The 19,986-nt window shown below is 38.5% G+C and overlaps 1 protein-coding gene across 2 annotated transcripts in view; it reads left to right on the top strand.

Annotated features, from left to right (window-relative positions):
• The window catches only part of WDFY3 (WD repeat and FYVE domain containing 3), a 279,731-nt gene that overhangs the window by 235,534 nt on the left and 24,211 nt on the right, over nt 1-19,986 (top strand). For both annotated transcript variants that reach the window (XM_081582148.1, XM_081582158.1), the window contains 10 exons: nt 616-736; nt 1,238-1,323; nt 3,016-3,096; nt 5,206-5,260; nt 5,527-5,646; nt 8,377-8,494; nt 9,885-9,991; nt 12,040-12,193; nt 17,573-17,664; nt 17,888-18,100. In XM_081582148.1, the coding sequence (XP_081438274.1) occupies nt 616-736; nt 1,238-1,323; nt 3,016-3,096; nt 5,206-5,260; nt 5,527-5,646; nt 8,377-8,494; nt 9,885-9,991; nt 12,040-12,193; nt 17,573-17,664; nt 17,888-18,100 (1,147 nt within the window). The remainder of the gene's footprint in view (nt 1-615; nt 737-1,237; nt 1,324-3,015; nt 3,097-5,205; nt 5,261-5,526; nt 5,647-8,376; nt 8,495-9,884; nt 9,992-12,039; nt 12,194-17,572; nt 17,665-17,887; nt 18,101-19,986) is intronic.

The raw sequence follows: 19,986 nt of genomic DNA on the forward strand, positions 1-19,986 counted from the left end.
ACAAAACGAGAAGGAAGATGAAAAGCTAAAGACTTAGAAAATCAACATGCTTTTCTCTTCCTGTAAGATTTTAAACACCTGACGTACATGGTGAATGTGGACACGGTCATCTTCATCCTAGGAGATAATTTCACATTATCATTTTTAGCAGCCATCAGGGCCACATGATGACTTTTATGGGCCTCTTCTTGCATATAAAATTATGTAAAGTGATGTTTTCTGATTGTGTTGGTTTAAAAATTAATATATTCACTTTATATATTACAACATTTTCTTCTACCTAAAAATTCAGGTTTTTTTCTTTTGCTTTTAAAAGATATTAAAACATTTTCTTAGACCCTTAAAAGTATATAGACCTTGGCACTGTACCAGCTATGCCTGATAGATATGCCCTGACAGTAATAGGATTTTTTAAGTTATATTCACCAAAGGGGATTTCTAATATACTGAGTTGCTAACAAATTACTTTCTTAAAAGGTATTTTTTCTTAACTAAATATTCAGATACATTGTGTCCTGCTTCTTTTCACATGTTGAAAATAGCACCCCATTTGTTGAACAGTGAGTTTACCTCTTGCATTGTTTCTGTTGCCTCCTTTTTCTGGGCTGCCTCTAGTATGCATGAGCCAATTATCCCTAGAGGAGCCAGGCAAGGCCCCAGTCAGCTCAAGAGAACGTGCAGCATCTTTGCATATGAAGATATCAAGGAAGTGCATAAACGGAGATATCTCCTGCAGGTTGGTTGATTTAGTAGAAATAAACATTTTGTCATGTTCCTTTATTTAGAGGATGTATACGTGATAGGCTCCGCCTTATTCCTTAGAGTATTGGATTTGGTTGTATGATAGACAAGCTTATGTCACATGTGGCATAACTTTATAATACATCCCTTTAAAAAAAAAAAGCATCCTAAAATTTTGAGTGATATCTTTGTTATCCATCTTTCCCTGTAGTTATCCAGATTTATATTTTTTACATAAAAATTGCATTCGCTACAAATGTACAAAATTATAATTTTGTAATTATTTTACCATTATTCTAGTAAGGATTTTAGAAACAAATTGAGCAGAACAAATTCAATCTGTTTTGTAATTTAATCTGCTTGGAATTCATGACTCAAAAAGTGTTTTCCAGTCGTCAGATTAGCTTCTTCAATATTATGGAAACTCATAGTGGAAAAGTTAATATGTAACCTTACTTGTGTTTTTTTTTAATGTCTTTCCCTCTGATCTTTTCAGCCTATCGCTGTGGAAGTTTTCTCTGGAGATGGACGAAACTACCTCCTTGCTTTTCAAAAAGGAATCAGAAACAAAGTTTATCAAAGGTATAGTTGATTAGGAATACTTCATAATGCTGTATTGGGAGGTGTAAAGCATTATCAATTCAGCTCATTTTTTAAAAATCTATTAAATGCTTGAGTTAACTTCTTTGAAGAAAATGTTTCATTTTCTCCAGCCTCTGAAACGTGCTTCTTCTGACACTCTTCTATTTTGAAAGAATGTTTTTTTTCCTTCTGGTAACTTATACTAGACATTGTCAAAAATATCTCTTTAAGTATAAAGGAATGATGAAACTATAGCTTAAAAAAATCATACTTCAGGTTCAGAATAGGCTTTGTTCATATTTACCAAAAAGAAGATAGTGCCATACCTTTCTGTTGAATGCAGAGCCTGAGTTTCCTTAGAATTTATATCCTTGTGAGACTTTTCTGAATTTAGAAGATAAGTTGGATATCTTCATCCTTGAAAAAGTAGCACAGCCAAATAAAGCAGCTGATTTAATCTGACCATATTTCATTTTTGGTAAACTTTTTACCTAGAAGAAAAATAGTGTATGTTCGTGTGCTTGAAAGTTCTTCTGTTGGATGTGTGAATAGTAAAGCTTTTATGAACTGATGGTAGGTAATAAGAGAGCCCTTATTCTTTGAAAAGTAGTATACGTGCATGCATGCTAAGTCCTTCACTCATGTCTGCTCTTTGCAACCCAGCCCACCAGGCTCCTCTGTCCATGGGATTCTCCAGGCAAGAATACTGGAGTGGGTTACCATGCCCTCCTCCAGGGGATCTTCCCGACCCAGGGATGGAATCCAAGTCTCTTCTGTCTTCTGCATTGGCAGACGGGTTACTTAACCACTAGCACCACCTGGGAAGTCTAGAAAGTAGTATAGATCCTGGCAATCCCTCTATTAGGGAAGTTTTGTGTTTCCAGTGAGGACTGACTAATAACCAAGCAACACTGCATTACAGCAATACTACCTGTGAGCATGAGAGAAATGAGGGAGGTTCTTCAGATAAAGTCCCCACAGATGTTGATTGGGAAGAACTAAGTAAACAATTGAAATGTTAGTTGCCTGTCTTATTAATTTCTAAGACTGGTATCATTTTCAACGTTGGTAAATTATCTGCTCTTCCCAACTAGAAGCTGTTACAAGGCGATGAGTTTGTCTTTAGCTGAGAGATTTTCGTGTATATGCCAAGTTCAAGGTCCACATTCATTCCAAGGATTTTCCCACAATTCTTGTTTGCCCTTAAAAAATATACGTTGACATTAGGAGCAACTCTGAAAATAATCATAACAGTGTCACGTAAAGGTTTTTCTCATGTACGTGTTCAATTTGTGAGTGATGTCTCTGTCCTCTCATTTGTTTAGCTATTAGCACTGCTTGCTGTCGTGTGAGTATTTAGCTGCAGTCACTCTTTAGGACATCATTAAGTTGACTCAATTCCTGTGAATCAGTGTGTCAAGGCTTTTTCTTCAAGTAGTGTGGCAACATACGTAAAACTCTAAAATGTCAGATTTTGCTGTGAATCTTTATATTTGGCTTTAGAAGCCATCATCTTACTTTACCCTATTTGTTGGAGTGTTCTAATTATTGTATATTCCCTTTGCCTGCCATTTACTGAGGGGGGCGGTAAATGCAACAGTTAAGCTTTAAATGAGTCATTCTTTCTTACATTCCCATTAGATCCTGACTGACACGTCATTTCCCATTTTATGCTATTTTTAAATCTTCTAGGTTTTTGGCTGTAGTGCCATCTCTCACTGACAGTTCAGAGTCTGTGTCTGGGCAGCGGCCAAACACCAGCGTGGAGCAGGGGTAGGTCGTGTGCCTCTTGCACATTCTAGTTTAATACTAAAATTGGATCATTTATATCTGGACAGTATTATTTAATGTTTTTAGTGAATATCCCCACAGCCCAACCCCCAGTGGTTTGCAGAACAATTTTACAATACTGAAAATTAGAAATAAGAGAATGTATGCATGATCGCTCATGTCAAACCAGTGTCAAATGTCTCACATGTTGATCATTTTCCTTTAATGTTTTGAACATGTGCACAGTTGTGCCCAGTTGAGTCCATAGTATAAATACACACTTTTGCTCTGCATCTTCTATTCAGTATTATATGTAAATATTTCCTCTTGTTTTTAAAAAATTCTTTAGAAACTTTGCCTTTATTTACTAGCCATTCATCGTTATGTATAAGGCATTCTCTTGTTTTTGGATATTTCATCTTTGTCAGGTTTCCTTGTTATAACGATTATACACATCTGTATTCTATTAGTGGATAAGTTTGCTTATCTCAGTAGATACCACCTTTCTATATTTACTTTTTAATTTTTACTGATTAATCAGTTAGTTAATTTAATTTTTTGAATGATTTGTTTCTAGATGTGCATTTCCTTTCATATTAGTAGCCCTTTATAATCCATTGGAAAAGAAGCAGTGCTTTGGGGCTACAAATTAATTACAGGATGCAGGAAAATGTCTTAAAACTTTATTGGACATTCTGTAAATTTGTAAATAAAATGTGATACCGGTTTGTTTGCATCTATGCATATTAAATTTGTGTATTTCTCTTTAAATTATTGTTTTTATTTTTCTTTAGCTGATATTTAATAAATACAGATACTGCATGTATGCTTTTGTTAACCTCGGAAACATGTTCTGTTCCTAATCATTTTTCTACTTGTAAGCAACTTACTAGTACTTTTGCCTGCCTAGATAATCTCCAACTTGCTATTTCATTGTTCTGTGCTGAGTTGGCAGTTCTTAAAGAACTGTTCAAAGCTCAAAGGTACGAAGCAGAAATTCATTTCCAACTTTAATCTCCTTTTCAGTTGTTCCCTTTCTGATAAAGATGAGAAATGATCATAGCTCTTTTTTCAGTGCTAACTCACTTCAGTCGTATCCAACTCTTTTGTGACCCCATGAACTATAGCCCACCAGGCTCCTCTGTCCATGGGATTCTTCAAGCAAGAATACTGGAGTGGGTTGCCATGACCTCCTCCAGGGGATCTTCCCATCCTAGGGACTGAACCCAAGTCTCTTCTGTCTCCTACATTGATTGGCAGGCGCGTTCTTTACTACTAGCGCCACCTAGTATCCTTTGCACTCAGTTTACCTGAAAGGAAGAATTTTTCTGGAAGTGAAAAGGGGTATCTGTACTCCTGAGCTAGAAATGTTTATGAACTAAGGTTTACAGCTCTCTTAGTTTCCTTTCAGATAATAAAATATATGGTTAAGTGCTTTATTACTGGCTCTGTGACCAGTTCACAAACTTCAGATTAGTAATTATCCATGTTACAAAGCTGTTAAACCTTAAGGGTTTTATAGCATTCTAGGAAAGTCTACTATAAGAAGAAGTCCATAATTTTGTGAACAGCCATGACTTTCCTGTCATAAAATATTCATATTTTCATTCACTTTTTCAACATCTCTTTTAGGAATGTACTGTGCACCTACTGTGTACAAAATATTATATGCTACATCACTTATTCTAATTGAATCTCTTTAAATCAATTTACATAGGAATTATTATAAAAGGCTGAAAGTTGAACTAGATCAGTGTTTGTTTCAAATTTATTTGCTATGATCCACAGTAAAAAATATACACTATGTTGCATTCCAAGTAACACAAACTTAGTTAAAATTCATAGAAAATACTTTCCCTTACTATGTATAGTGCCTTCCAATGTCCTCTATTTTCTTCAATTAAATTCTGTTATTTCATATTTCAAAATGCTGATCACAACCCACTGAACCAATTTCATGACCCACCAGTAGGTTGTCCTCCATAGTTTGAAAAATTCATGGATCCATTCACTTGAAATTTTCAGCTTTGTTATTACTCTTGTTTAAAATTATTAATATGTTGCTAAAACACTGTGTTGCCTACAGTTCATTTAATTATTTATCATTTGTAGATCTGGGTTGCTTAGCACTCTGGTTGGAGAGAAGTCTGTGACTCAGAGATGGGAGGTAAGTTCAGTGAAAATGTAAGCATCGTTCATAATTTGTAGTCAGAAGGTATAGGTCATTCAGGAAAAAGCACTTTAATAATTTATAAAATATATACCATAGACAAAAAAGCTTTGTTTTTGTTCTTTTTAGGAAAAAAAGTGTTTTGTTATTCTGACATCTGTAAAAAACTATCTTTTGCCTCATTTTGCATATAAATTTTTAAAAGCAAACATAGTGGAAATAATTGATTGCTTTAAAATGAATCTTTATTTATCTTTCCCAAGAGAGGTGAAATCAGCAACTTTCAGTATTTGATGCACTTGAACACTTTGGCTGGGAGATCATATAATGACCTCATGCAGTATCCTGTCTTTCCCTGGATCCTTGCGGATTACGACTCGGAGGTAAATATCATATCATTTCTGTGAAATTGGAACACATTGTCAAAAGTAATTAAATGATGTTGCAGTGGCTCAAGTGATCTATATGCTTTATAGTTTAAAGTTCTCAACAGGCACTTATTCCCAAGAAGATGAGACAAGCTTTAGCTTAGGCTTGGACAAAGTTTGGATGCTTGGCCAACTTCTTAGATTCATGGTAATCCATTCAATTTCCTAAAGTGCCAATAAATTTGGATCCACTGGAGGAGGTCGCTGTCTTCTACACTGCAGCCAGTTTCAGAAGCAAATCTGATTGAGTCATCTTTCTGTTTAAAAAAAGTATTGCATAAATCATCATCACGATTTGGAGATAATTTCATTTATTTATTTTTGGCTGAGCTCCATCTTCATTGCTGCACAGAATTTTCTCTAGTTGTGGCAAGCAGGAGCTACTTGTTAGTTACAGTGTGCGGGCTTCTCATTGCCATGGCTTCTCTTGTGGCGAAGCAAGAGCTCTAGGGTGCACAGGCTTCAATAGTTGTGATGCACAGGCTTAGTTCCACCAAGGCATGTGGAATCTTCCCGGAGCAGAGATTGAATCCATGTCTTCTGCATTGGCAGGCAGATTCTTTACCACTGAGCCACCAGGGAAGCCCCTGGAGGGAATTTTAAAATGTCAGTATAGCACCCTTTGCAGAGTAGCTGCTACTTAGGTACCCCTCCTGCTGTCCGGGACCACCCCGTCCTCTTTCAGCAACTCTGCACGTACTGCCCTCCCTGCCTGGACTTCTCCCCACGGCCGTGCCCACCTTCCCTCCCGCTGCCAGGTTCCTCTGGCTAGCTGTACCTCATCCAGCAGGACATACTCACTCATACCTCCAAGGGACCTTCTGTCCTTTCTCCTTTTTCCTCTGTTCCCACACCACCTTGAAGCTATATTGTGCTGCTTTCTTTTACATATTGTAAGCAAGGTTTTTGTCTGACCTTAGTCAGCTGTGAGGTCATTGAACTCAAAGACCAACTTAGGTAATTCTTAGGGCCCAAACTCTAGTGCAAGACCTGGTACTTATACATACTTTAGTTGTCTTTGTTGAAATAATCAAACTACAAATGAGGTGTTTTGCATATAGAATTTTAGAAGACAAATACTAACTTCACTTATTTTCGTTAAGTGTGGATCATTTTCTCCTGTCCAAGACTTTTAAAATACAAGTTGGCAAAATTGGGGGGCCATGTTGTTCAGTCACTGAGTCATGTCTGATTCTTTGTGGCCTCATGGACTGTAGCACGCCAGCCTTCCCTGTCCTTTACCGTCTCCCAGAGTTTGCTCAGACTCATGTCCATTGAGTCAGTGATGCTATCTCACCCTTTGCCGTCCCTTTCTCCTTTTGCCTTCAGTCTTTCCCAGCATCAGTGTCTTTTCCAGTGAGTTGGCTCTTTGTATCAGGTGGTCAGAGTATTGAAGCTTCAGCTTCAGCATCAGTCCTTCCAATGAATATTCAGGGTTGATTTCCTTTAGGAGTAACTGGTTTGATCTCCTTAATATTCAAGGGATTCTCAAGAGTCTTCTCCAGCACCACAATTTGAAGGCATCAATTTGTTGGCGCTCAGCCTTCTTTATTGGAGAAGGAAATGGCAACCCACCCCAGTATTCTTGCGTGGAGTATCCCATGGACAGAGGAGCCTGGTGGGCTATAGTCCATTGGGTCACAAACAGTCGGACACGACTGAAGTGACTTAGCATGCAGCCTTCTTTGTGGTCCATCTGTCATATCCGTACGTGAATACTGGAAAACCATAACTTTGACTAGACAAACCTTTGTCAGCAAAATGATGTCTTTGCTTTTTCATATGCTCTCTAGTTTTGTCATAGCTTTTCTTCCTAGGAGTAAGTGTCTTTTAATTTCATGGCCTACAGTGACCATCTGCAGTGATTTTGGAGCCCAAGAAAATAAAATCTGTCACTGTGTTCACTTTTTCCCCACCTTGAAACAATGGGACCAGATGCCATGATCATAGTTTTTTGAATGTTGAGTTTTAAATAAAAAGAATACAAATTAGGTATCCCATTGGTACATAGTTCAAATGTCTGCTTTTAATACCCTTAGGAGGTAAATTTTGGTTTCCTTTTAAATATATGAATCAAGTCACCTAAGGATGAGCTTTTAAAATGATCTCTGGTAGACTGGAAGAGTCTACCTCATTTGGGAATCACGGCCTGGTATGATGTTGTCTTTTGGAGGTGACCAAGTTACTGAGTGCTCTAGTTTATTTCACTCTGCTTTCACCTCTAGGAAGAAAATGCCCAGAAGTGAAGTTGGAGTGAAAGGGGGGTGAGGGGGAAGAGAATAGAAGGGAGATTTGATCCTCTGGTTTGCTGGGTGACGGAGGGTAAAGATGAATTGGAGCTTTTGTGTCCACAGTCTCCTGCTGCTCCATTGTCAAGACTGGGAAGGGTTTTCCCTCTTACTCCTCATCTCCAAATCTGGGTTCTGAGTGCCTTTTCCTGTGCAAAATAAATTTCCAAAACAGATGTCTTCATACTGAACCAGTTAAACTGCCATGTGCCTGTCTGCAAAATATGGATAAGCAGTAGATGCAAGGCATTATCTTGGAGTCCAGTTCTGCCGGTGTGACCTCATAGATACTAGCCCATTGACAGATCATCGTGGCTATAGCCATTGTGTCTACGGTGGTGAAAATAGAGGGTGGATAGTAATTTTGGAATTGGATTTCTTTCGTTTTGTATTTTAGGAGGTCGATCTTACTAATCCCAAGACATTTAGAAACCTGGCCAAGCCAATGGGAGCACAGACAGATGAACGATTAGCTCAGTATAAGAAGCGATATAAAGACTGGGAAGATCCTAATGGTAAGTAACTTTCCCTGTCACAGGACTTGGTACCCAAGTTTCAAAAGTAAGCCATTATTTAGTGGGCTGATGCCCTTCCATCTTTTCCCAAGTTGCTTGTATATGATTATGTCTGTGTGTGTTACATATGCATGCATATACACAACTATCAAAGTAGAAAAATCAGGTTTTGCATGCCAACTGATGGCCATGCTTGGAAGGCATTTTTTAGGTAGCTTGTCAAGTATTGGCAGAAAACTAAATCTTCTGCTTTGTCTAGGGTAGAAATTTCCCATCATAATATGCCTTTATCTCTAATCATGTTTAGGCCAGGAACTATGCTTTACTTTATTGATTCTTTTAATATTTTTTTATTGAAGTATAGTTAATTTACAGTGTTTCAGGTATACAAAAAGTGATTCAGTGTGCATGTGTATGTGTGTATGTATATATATATATATTTGTTTTCTTTTTCAGATTGTTTTCCATTATACGTTCTTTTAATTTTATTGAGCACTTTTTACAACCCTTTTGCATTAAAAAAATACTAATTGAGTCCCTTCTAAAATACTACAGTTTACAAACTCATGATTTATTGTTTAATGTTTATCATATTACCCCTTCAAATAGGCAAAACAAACAAAGGAGAAGAAAAAACTAAGCCTAACAATATTCCCTGTGTGAAATCTTTTTTTTCCCCCTGCCAAGGAGAATATGTAACAGAAATTGCATAATACCCATAGACATCAATTCAGAGAAATGTATACTATTGCAAATCCAGAACCTAATAAAGAATTGCTATTACGTCAGTATCCTGCTTTAGTTGAAGGTGGTTTGTTATTAAGGATTATCTATCACAGTTAGCCTTGAAACATGAATTGCTAGATGTGCTTAATTTGGGGGAAAGTCACAGAATTATACTGAAATGGATAGTTGCCAGACACATAAATGAGGGGTTTCAGTGTCATCATAAAGTTTTTATTCTACAACTGCCAGAACTGACTGTACTTCGTGTCACAGTTATCACATACATTAGCATTTTCAAGTATGTCGATTTTATTTTTATATTATTTTATTTTTATGTTACTCTTTTGTTTTCTTTTTTTTCTCATTTTTCTTGTTTTTTAAATTTTTATTGGAGTATAGTTGCTTTACAATGTTGTTAATTTTTGCTGTACGGCAAAGTCTTCCAGCTATACGTATACATATATCCACTCTTTTTTCGGATTTCCGTCCATTTAGGTCACTATGGAGCACTGAGTAGGGTGCCCTGTGCTGTACAGTAGATTCTCATTAGTTATATATTTTGTACATAGTATCAATAGTATATATATATATATATATATATATACACACCAGTCCCAATATCACAATTCATCCTTTTCAATTATGCTTTAATTTTCTTGGCCAGGAGAAACTCCAGCCTACCACTATGGGACCCACTATTCATCAGCCATGATTGTGGCTTCATACCTTGTCAGAATGGAGCCCTTCACACAGATATTCCTAAGGCTACAGGTAAAACTCTTAAGTTTAGAATTTGTGCATGTCGTTCACGCCTTCTATTTAAGATCGTTGCTATTTTCTTTAATGTTATTTATCACCTGGCATGAAGCCCTGTGAAATTTTAGTCACAAAAGTAGTCAAAACATAATGATAGTGGAATTTCACTGGACCAAAATTGATAAATAAGCTAGACTTTGTTTACACTCAACAAGCACCGAGGTCCTTTAGTCAAATAAGCAAGTAGCATTTGCTTTCCAGACACATACAGGAAATTCAGCCTTAACTGATTGAATTCAACAGACATTTTAAAAAGTCTGTCTAGCTCATTTGCTATCTTCCCTATTATAGTTGCTTTTCTCCAAATTCTCTTTCATTTATTCAGCAAATATTTATTGAATACTTACCATATGCCAGGCACTATTCTAGGTGCTTAGAGGTCATCAGAGAATAAAGACAATAGTCCTGCCTGATGGAATTTATATATTTTGGTTGAGAGAGACAGACAAACATAGTAAATAATTATCTAGTAAAATATTTTAGAATATGATAAATGCTATGGGAAAAATAGAGGTCATAGAAAGGGGATGGGAAGTACAGGAATGGGAGGTGGGGAAGGACATGATGCCATTTTTAGAAAGACTGGTCACTGTAGGTCTCCTTGGAAAGGAGACATCTGAACCGGAGCTGCAAGGAAGTGAGGGGGTTACTGGTGTGGCTATCTGGAGAAAGTGTGCTTCAGGCTGAGAGAACAGCCTGTAAGGGGCCCTAAGTCAGACATGTGCCTGAGATGTTTGAGGAACAGCAAGGAAGCCAGTATCTGGAGCAGAGTGACTGCAGGGGAAAGCAGCAGGGGATGAGGTCAGAGAGCTAGCAGGGGCCAGATGGTGGTAGGCCTTGGTGGCCATTGTACGGACTTGGGCATTTTCACACAGTGAACTTCATTGTTCACTCAAACACAGCATAGGAGTTTGATTGAGGAAGGCAGTGGTGTATCTGTGAGGCCGTGTAAGCAAAAGAAATCCCTTTTATATTTGAGTTTGTTTTATCGATTTATAACTTTTTGATCACCTTCCTAGTTCCCCTCTTAATTCTCATGGGTATAAGAATAATAATGTCATGTTAATTTATAAAATGAGTCAAGTACATATATAACCTGAATATTTTCAACTGTAAATGGCTATATTATAATAGCAGCCTTTTGTTTGTTTGTTTGTTTTTTAATTAATTTTTATTGGCGTATACTTGCTTTACAATGTTGTTAGTTTCTGCTGTACAACAAAATAAGTCAGCCATATATCCCCTCCCTTTTGGGACTTCCTTGCCATTCAGGTCACCGCAGTCCATTAAGTAGAGTTCCCTGTGCTATACAGTAGGTTCTCATTGGTTATCTTATACATAGTATGTGTTAGTCACTCAGTCGTTTCTGACTCTTTGCGACCCCATAGACTGTAGCCTGTTAGGCTCTGTGCATGGAATTCTCCAGGCACGAATACCGGAGTGGGGTACCATGCCCTTCTCCAGGGGATCTTCCTGACCCAGGGATCCAACGTGGGTCTCCCGCATTGTGGGCAGATTATCTGAGCCACCAGGAAGCCCTATACGTAGTATAAATACTATGTACATGTCAATCCCAGTCTCCCAATTCATCCTGCTCCCTCTTTTCACTGCTGGTGTCCATACATTTGTTCTCTATGTCTGTGTCTCTAGTTCTACTTTGCAAGTAAGAATCCTTTTTTTTTTTTTTTTTTAGGAGAGCATATCAAACAATGGGAGAACTATTTCCTTATAGTCTTGCCCTCTCTCTAAAAACTAATCTTCTTTTTAAATTGTAGTACTTGGATATCACTTTGATACAAAGCAAGAGACCCTTTGTAAGGAGAACCCCCAAAAGAATTCTTCTTCTTTTTTTGTGATTATTTAAAATTTTGTGTATTTGACGTGGGAGAATGGGAAACTGAATTGTCACCAAATGTATTTCTTTGGGGTTTCCAAGCCCTTGAACTTGGATGCTGAGGTGGGAGCAGTTCTCTCACAGAGGTGCCTTCTCATTCTGCCCACAGGGAGGCCACTTTGACCTGGCGGACCGGATGTTTCACAGTGTGCGTGAGGCCTGGTACTCAGCGTCGAAGCACAACATGGCAGATGTAAAGGAACTCATCCCAGAATTTTTTTACTTACCAGAGTTCCTGTTCAATTCCAACAACTTTGACCTCGGTATGTAGCACCATGGCACTGTCTTAGGAATGTTATCCAGGAAAAGACCAACAGAAATGTCACTTTTCTGAGTAGTCTGTAGCAGACACTGACAAGAAAAGCTTTTGTTACCAGACCAACCTTGGGTCCACTCACCTGACACACAGCAAACCCAATCAGTCTGTTGACTCTGGGTTGTGGTGAAGGGATGAAACAGTGTTTATTGCAGGGCCAAGCAAGGAGAATGGACAGCTCATGCTCAAAAGGCCTGAACCACCCCCCAGTGACAGCTTTCAAAGGAGAGTTTTAAAGAGTCCATGTAAGGGAGAGGGTCACAGGCTTTGTGATCAGCTTGTGCTCAGTTCTGCGACTGGTTGATGATGTGGTAACAAAGTGGTATTTCAGGAATCATGGTCATCAACTTCTGGTTCCAGCTGGTCTGGGGTCTATCTATGAGCTTGTGGTCAGCATGCAGTTAACTTCCTCCACCTCGTAGGGGTTTTAATATCTGCAAAACAACTCAAGGATATGGCTCAGGTTTATAACCCTTGAGGAGAAACTAAAAGTCCTCGACTTTATTTTAGGCTAAACTGTTATTTTGTGCTGCTTGGCTGTTTTCCTTTATTTCTGCATTTTCTCTCTTCTCTGATTACGTTTGCTCTTTGGAGCTCTGGGGAGGCCTGGGAGACTAGGGCTCTTCTACAGACGAAGGCAGGGGAACGGACGGGGTTGGGGTGGACAGGTTGTTCTTGGAAAGGCCCTTCAGGTTCCGTCTCAGTTACTGTTTCCTCATGGTTATAGCTGCTGTTAAATTCAACTGGGTTATTGGGTATATAAGAGTAAGTATAACAAAGAAAAATAGATTTGTGCCCTCAAATAGCTGTTTCAATCCAGAGTCTTGGGACAACGAAAAAATTAACAGAGATTACATCTAATGGCCAGAATATCATTATTTCATTGAAAATGAAAGTGAGGTGAAATTTTATTTGAAAATTAATGTGATTGAAGCTACCAGCCAAGAGTGGCATATCCACATTTTTCACATATAGTTTAAATCTTTCTGTATTGTCTCAGCTTACATGCTGATAAGTTTTAAAATTAGAATTTCTGAATAACTCTAAGTAAACCCTTTTTTTCATCCCGTTAGGGTACTAAAAAAAACAAAACCAAGTCAACATTTCTAAAAAGGAGAGAAATTTCCTTGGTACTTCACTCTCTTTGTATTATCCAGCAGTTACAGGAAGTAGATTTGATTTTGGCTATAGTTTCTTGGAACAAAGTTTGCTGATCTGTGTTTTTGAATATTTATTTTTACAACATATCAAAATTTCATTGTTTTACTTAGAGTATTCATGCCAGGTATTGTTCTGTTTTCATACTCTTTTCATGCCCTGTATCATACTGTATTTAAGACTTCCACATATAAACCACTACTATACTATCTCATAAAATTTATTAGGTAATTCAAGGAATCAGTTCAGTTCAGTCATGTCCAACTCTTTGCGACTCCATGGACTGCAGCACGCCAGGCCTCCCTGTCCATCACCAACTCCTGGAGTTTACCCAAACTCATGTCCATTGAGTTGGTGATGCCATCCAACCATCTCTTCCTCTGTGGTCCCCTTCTCCTCCCACCTTCAATCTTTCCCAGCATCAGGGTCTTTTCAAATGGGTTGGCTCTTCACATCAGGTGACCAAAGTATTGTAGTTTCAGCTTCACCATCAGTCCTTCCAATGAACACTCAGGACTGATATCCTTTAGGATGGACTGGTTGGATCTCCTTGCAGTCCAAGGGACTCTCAAGAGTCTTCTCCAACACCGTCACATCTAATATATTTGAGTGATTTTATTTTATTGAGTATTATAATTTTTATTTATTTAATCACCCATTTTAGCAGCTCAAACCTGGTGAAATTGTAGCTCCAGATGCAATAGGAAAGATAATAAGACTCTCTCAGTAGCCCCAGCAAAAGTCCTAAAATTGAGTCTTAGTATTGATACCTCTGATTGGACCTGGGACTCAACCTTGAGCAGCTAAAGACACCAAGTTCTAGCACTTAGAGTTTGGAGGAATGGCAGTTCCTCAAAAGAAGAGTAGGTGATGAATAGGGAAAAACAACAAATGTGAACACAGCATTAGCATATCAATGCACATTAGGGTTTTATTAGGTTTACTTATAATTCACCTTTGGAGAATGCTACTGTCTTCCCTAGGAACACCACTTTCAAAGAGTCAAATATGGAAAAGTGCAAACACATTCCAGAAGTACTCAGTCTGTTATAATAATCTATGTTGCAGAAATGTTCTAGCCAGACTACTTACAGACCCAACCAAATCATCCACTTTTAAATAAGTAAATGAAAAAAAGGTCATGTATAATTGTCATGCTCACCTTCATAGCAAATCCCCTTCCCTCCTTGAAATCACACACTTTAAAAACAGCACTATTTGCATATACAAGCTAAATCTATGAGACTCTTAAAACTTAGGGATAACTCTTCATGATCTTGGATTTAGATAAACATAAGCAAAAGCAACAAAGGGAAATTGAACTTTATCAGAATTTAAAACTTCTGCATCCAAGGGCATTATGAAGAAAGTGAAAAGAAAACATACAGAAGGCAAGAAAATATTTTCAAATGATATATATCTTGTAAGGATCTAGTATTCAGAATATAAAGAACTCCTGCAACTCAACAGCAATAAGATAAGTGACCCAATTAAGGGGGCAAAGGACCTAAATAGACATTTCTCCAAAGAAGTTATACAAATGGCCAATAAACATATGAAAAGATGCTCAACATCATTATTCATTAGGTAAATGCAAATCAAAAGCACAATAAGGTAATACTTTGCGTTCACTAGGATGACTGTAATGGAAAAAACAAGACACACAAACAGAAAAGGACAAGAGCTGAGGAAGGGGTGGAGAAAGCGGAACATTCATGTGTTGCTGGTGTGAATGTGAAAATGGTTCAGCACTGTGGGAAGCACTTTGGTAGTTCCTCAAAAAGTGAAACATTGAATTGCCATATGACCAAGCAGTTCCACTGCAAGAACTGTCCAAAGGAGCTGAAAATAAAGACTTAAACAAAGACCTGCACGTGTACATTCATCACAGCTTTATTGACAATAGCCAGATGGTAGAAACAGCCCACATATATATCAATGGATAAACAAATTGTGGAATATACATATAATGGAATATCACTCAGTCGTCATAAGATACGGGGTAATGATAAATACAACAACAGAGATGAACCTCAGAAACATTACACCATCTAAAAGAAGCTAGACGCAGAAAGTCACATAATGTATGATTCCACTTATATGGAATGTCCAGAACAGGTAAACCCAGATAGACAAGACACAGATTGGTGATTTCCAGGGGCTGGGGCAGGGGATTGGGGGGGTGGTGGGAGGAATGGGGAGCAACTGTTTACATTTAAGATTTCTTTCTGGAGTGGTCAGAATGTTTTAGAACTAGATATAGTTGCACAATACTGTGAACATATGCAATGCCACTGAATTGTTCACTTTAAAATGGTTAACTTTGTTATGTGAACTTTACCTCAATATAAAGAAAGTCAAACAAAACTGTCTCTCCATCCAGAAAAGATAGCTAATGATGCAAAAGAACGAACACTTGGGGCTTTTTCCCTGGCTCTGGAGCACTTCGATTCTTTTCCTGATCTTATCCTTGTACCCTTGGAGAAACATGGAGGGCAACTGGAGAGGAGCAGGATGAGACCAAGAGTTTTCAACAGGCTGTCCCCTTTAAATGACATTTTAAAATTGCAGATAGTGCTGATAAAAGAACATTATATCACACAGTACTTAGGGATTATGAACAAAATTGGGAAAAGTAAGTTATCTCAGGTAGCTGGGGGATTATTACTTCTAATTATCAAAAAAGTTATTTCTTACTTGTTATTCTTATTAGGCCTAGAGGGCATTTCAGAGAGGGTGGGGAAAGGGTGTGAAAGAGGGGAGAAGGGCTGTAATAACTTGATTGTTTTATTTTTTTCTTAAGTTACATGAAAATCTTTCCAACTAGATCAAAACATTCCTTTAAACTATAAAATGATTTTTTAATCTCTTACTTGTATCACATTGTAAAGAAGCCATCAAGTCTCAGTGATGAAAGCAAAGGTTTTTTACTGGCCCTTACTTGGAACCTGCCTTTTGTGTCCTGAAATTTGAACAGTTCTCTATGAAAATTTAAAATTCAGCTGTTTAACCAACTACGCAGTTGGTTAGGGAGTCCACATTATCATTTATAGAGCCATTGTTTACTATGATTATCCGATTTGTGCCTAGGAAAGCTCTGTAAGCTCCAGTTAACTTTTTGAAAGAAGAAACAGAACCCATTTCCTCAGATGCCGGTCCCATTTAATGTGTTTTGTTGTCAACAGATCTCATAGTAAATGCGTTCTTTACTACTTTAGAGATTATCTGGCTGTGACTTAAAATAACAGTTTATGTGGAATAAATATTACATGATTATGAATTATCATAACTTGATTTTTTTTCCTGCCAGGTGGTCCCATAGTCGTTCCAAGTGTTTTTTCTGTTAAATGATAACAACAGTTCCAAAAAAGTTACATTGTTTCAGATTTTACTTTTATTTTTTTAGTGAGAATCCTTACAGCAAAATACATGTGGGTTCTACAGAGTTCTCTCAAGAATCTAAGAATCAGAAATATGAGAAACAACACGTATTGCAAATATTTCTGGATGACTCATAGTTTTGTGTCCTCTTAGGCCAAGATAGAATTCAGACTGAAATCGGCTTGAGGAGCTAGGTATTCTTTCAGCAACCTTTTCCATGTGAATGCAGAATTTTGTCAAAACATCCAGACAGGAAGTTCAGTGCTTGGCCACTGCTGTTGACTCACCAAGCTTTAAGCATTCTGGAAAAGCCTACATGAACGCTTCAGAGAAATTATTAATGGTCTTGCAGATGAGCAGTCGTAAGGGGCTTGTATTGATTTGGGCAGTTTCTTCCAAACTCAAAACAGTAACCCCATAAAATGCTTCATGAAGCAGTCCTGTGGTCAATTAAATGGCAGAAATGTTGTATCTAATACCCTTCCTAGAGAAGAGCAGTGCCTCAGAGGAGCCTTGCAGAAAAGAAGCATGTTTAACCTTGCATAACTCAGCATTTCCTGAAGCCCTTTGACTGTGGGAGCCCCACAGTTTTGCGAACGCTCAGTAAATCTCTCTAAGGAGGAATTTTAGGGAAATACCAGAGTAGATGATCTCTGAGGGTCCTTTCTGGTGGTAAAATTTTATTGTTCTGGTAATGAATCTAACCCACTATTTCTCTGTTACTTTAATAGGATGTTACTGTTTATCTCACTCTTTTATTTTATTGTTAATGTATCTAATTTCACAGGCTGTAAACAGAACGGCACCAAGCTCGGCGACGTTATCCTTCCGCCCTGGGCAAAAGGGGACCCACGAGAATTCATCCGGGTGCACCGTGAGGTAATGGGCGCGCACTGTGCAGGGGAGCTGAGGTTTCACTGGGTCACTGACCACAGAACAAAGAGAGGACCTTGAGCCATGTGTTCCCCACGTGTTTAAGTTACTAATGTTATTTGTATGATTTTAGTTATGTTAGTTCCAGTTGGCTAGTGGTCACTTCTTTTACTTTCCAAGTTAGTAATACAAGTCAGCCAGTGACTGAACCTGTGTTTTGAAATTGCAGGCTCTGGAATGTGACTACGTGAGTGCTCACCTGCATGAGTGGATCGACTTAATCTTCGGCTATAAGCAGCAAGGTCCTGCCGCGGTAGAAGCTGTAAATGTCTTCCATCACCTTTTCTATGAGGGTCAAGTGGATATCTACAACATAAATGACCCCCTCAAGGAGACAGCCACCATAGGGTTCATTAATAACTTTGGGCAGATCCCTAAACAGGTATGGCTGTTTTTTCCTTATCATTGATATTTTCTATTTACATTTTTTAAGCTCTGTCCTATGTCTGTGGGCTTCCCCAGTGACTCAGCGGTAAAGAATCTGCCTGCCAATGCAGGAGACACAGGTTCCATCCCTGGATCAGGAAGATCCCCTGGAGAAGAAAATGGCAGCCTCTCCAGTATTCTTACCTGGAGAATCCCATGGACCTAGTCCATGGAAGAGTCACACATAACTTCCAACTGAACAATATTCTATGGATGGTAGATGACCATATGGTAATTAACTTTGGACCAAGTTTTTAATTAGGAACCATGAATATTACCCAGTAGTTGCAGTAGGTCCCTAGATTATTGCATTCTCCTCCCTTTTACAGTCCAGATAAATGGAAATTTTGTTGGTCAAAGAGGATTTTCCCTCACAGACTAGTGGCAGGGCATGCTTTCCTGTCCCCGCACGAGATTTGGCAGGAAACTGGCTTCTCAGCTGCTCCTCCACAACCCAGAGGAAGGGAGAGCTTCACCGCATCTGGTCAGGATAGAGGTGCTAGTGGGCAAGTCATGTTTCCTGTGGAAAAGCCTCTCTTGGAAGGTTGTGTACCAGAGGCTAGCAGTTTGCCTTGTACTCAGAGAATTCCTCCAGGAAGCCCTAGTCAACCAGGTATTCAGTATTTTTGCAAAACAGAAGAGCCTCCTTTTGAGTCACTGAGGGAATTCATCCCATCCTTCATCCCCATTGTTCCGGGCCCACAAGGAGGGCAGGGTATGCCAGAAGAAACCACAGCCTGGTGGAGAAGCCTTGCTTTGCCAGCCGTTCAGACCACTGTCTTTCCCCCACGTGCCCTGGCCTCTGCATTTTGACCCTGGCTGTCCTCTGTTCAGCCATCTCTCCTGGACTCCCATTTTGTAGGTTTAACCAACTTTGAGGTTTCCACAGTTGACAGCTGGGAACACAGAACAGTGACAAGTCTTTGTTTATGGAAAAGCCACGCTAGACAGTGGACAGCCTGTGACTCCACCACTCACAGTGCAATCTGATCCCCCAGTGTAGGAACCAGGCTTACTTCTAAAGTGAAACACTTGTTGATGAGCTGTAATCACAGCAGAAGAACCTTAGTTAAGCCTCTCCCTTCTTTGAGGGTTACACATGCAGGAACCATGTTTCATAACCTTCTGGAAAACAGATATTCTGAACACATATGCGCTGTTGCAGGATTTTTGCCCCACTTTTGAGTTTAAGAGGCAGATAGTCTGGGAGATAGGGTTTGGATACTAACATATTTCTAGGACATTCCAGGAACTAATGGAGAGTACTTCCAAGTGTAACCGTCCCTCGAAACAGCTAAGCTTTGTGGTCATCGTGTTAATTTATCCTATATATATGCTAGCCTGGCCTGCTCTGTCCTCAGGTACCTCATAGAGGTCTTCAGTAAAGGCTCGTTCATGAGCATACTTGAAAGTATGTGGGTATTTTAATGCAGCTTCAGAGTCTTGTCTCCGAAGACATTTATAAGAAATAACAGAACCCTGATCCTATGCAGTGTATGTAGATAAAATGGGAATTACATCTTTAAAGCTTTGGGAGCCTCAGATGTGTGTCTTCCTTTATAAACTTATTTTTTTCTCCTGGAAACCCAAAATGTCAAACAAATAGACTGATGGTATTGTAGTCATCCTAAATCTCATTTCTTCTTAAGAGTTTCCAAATATCTTCCTCAAATATCAGTTTTCCAGCAGAAATGACTCTGCCTATTTAGAAAATGCACAGTATTTGAAAAACAGTCACCTTAAATGTACATTAATACTTTTCAATCCCTTAGAAATACTAAATGGAAATGACAAAAGTCTTTTTTTCTTTTACATCATCACAAAGTAAAAAGAAGGCAACCA

The sequence above is a fragment of the Giraffa tippelskirchi genome, chromosome 1 (assembly GCF_054371585.1).
Source record: "Giraffa tippelskirchi isolate mGirTip1 chromosome 1, T2T-mGirTip1v1.2.pri, whole genome shotgun sequence".
Taxonomy (NCBI): domain Eukaryota; kingdom Metazoa; phylum Chordata; class Mammalia; order Artiodactyla; family Giraffidae; genus Giraffa; species Giraffa tippelskirchi.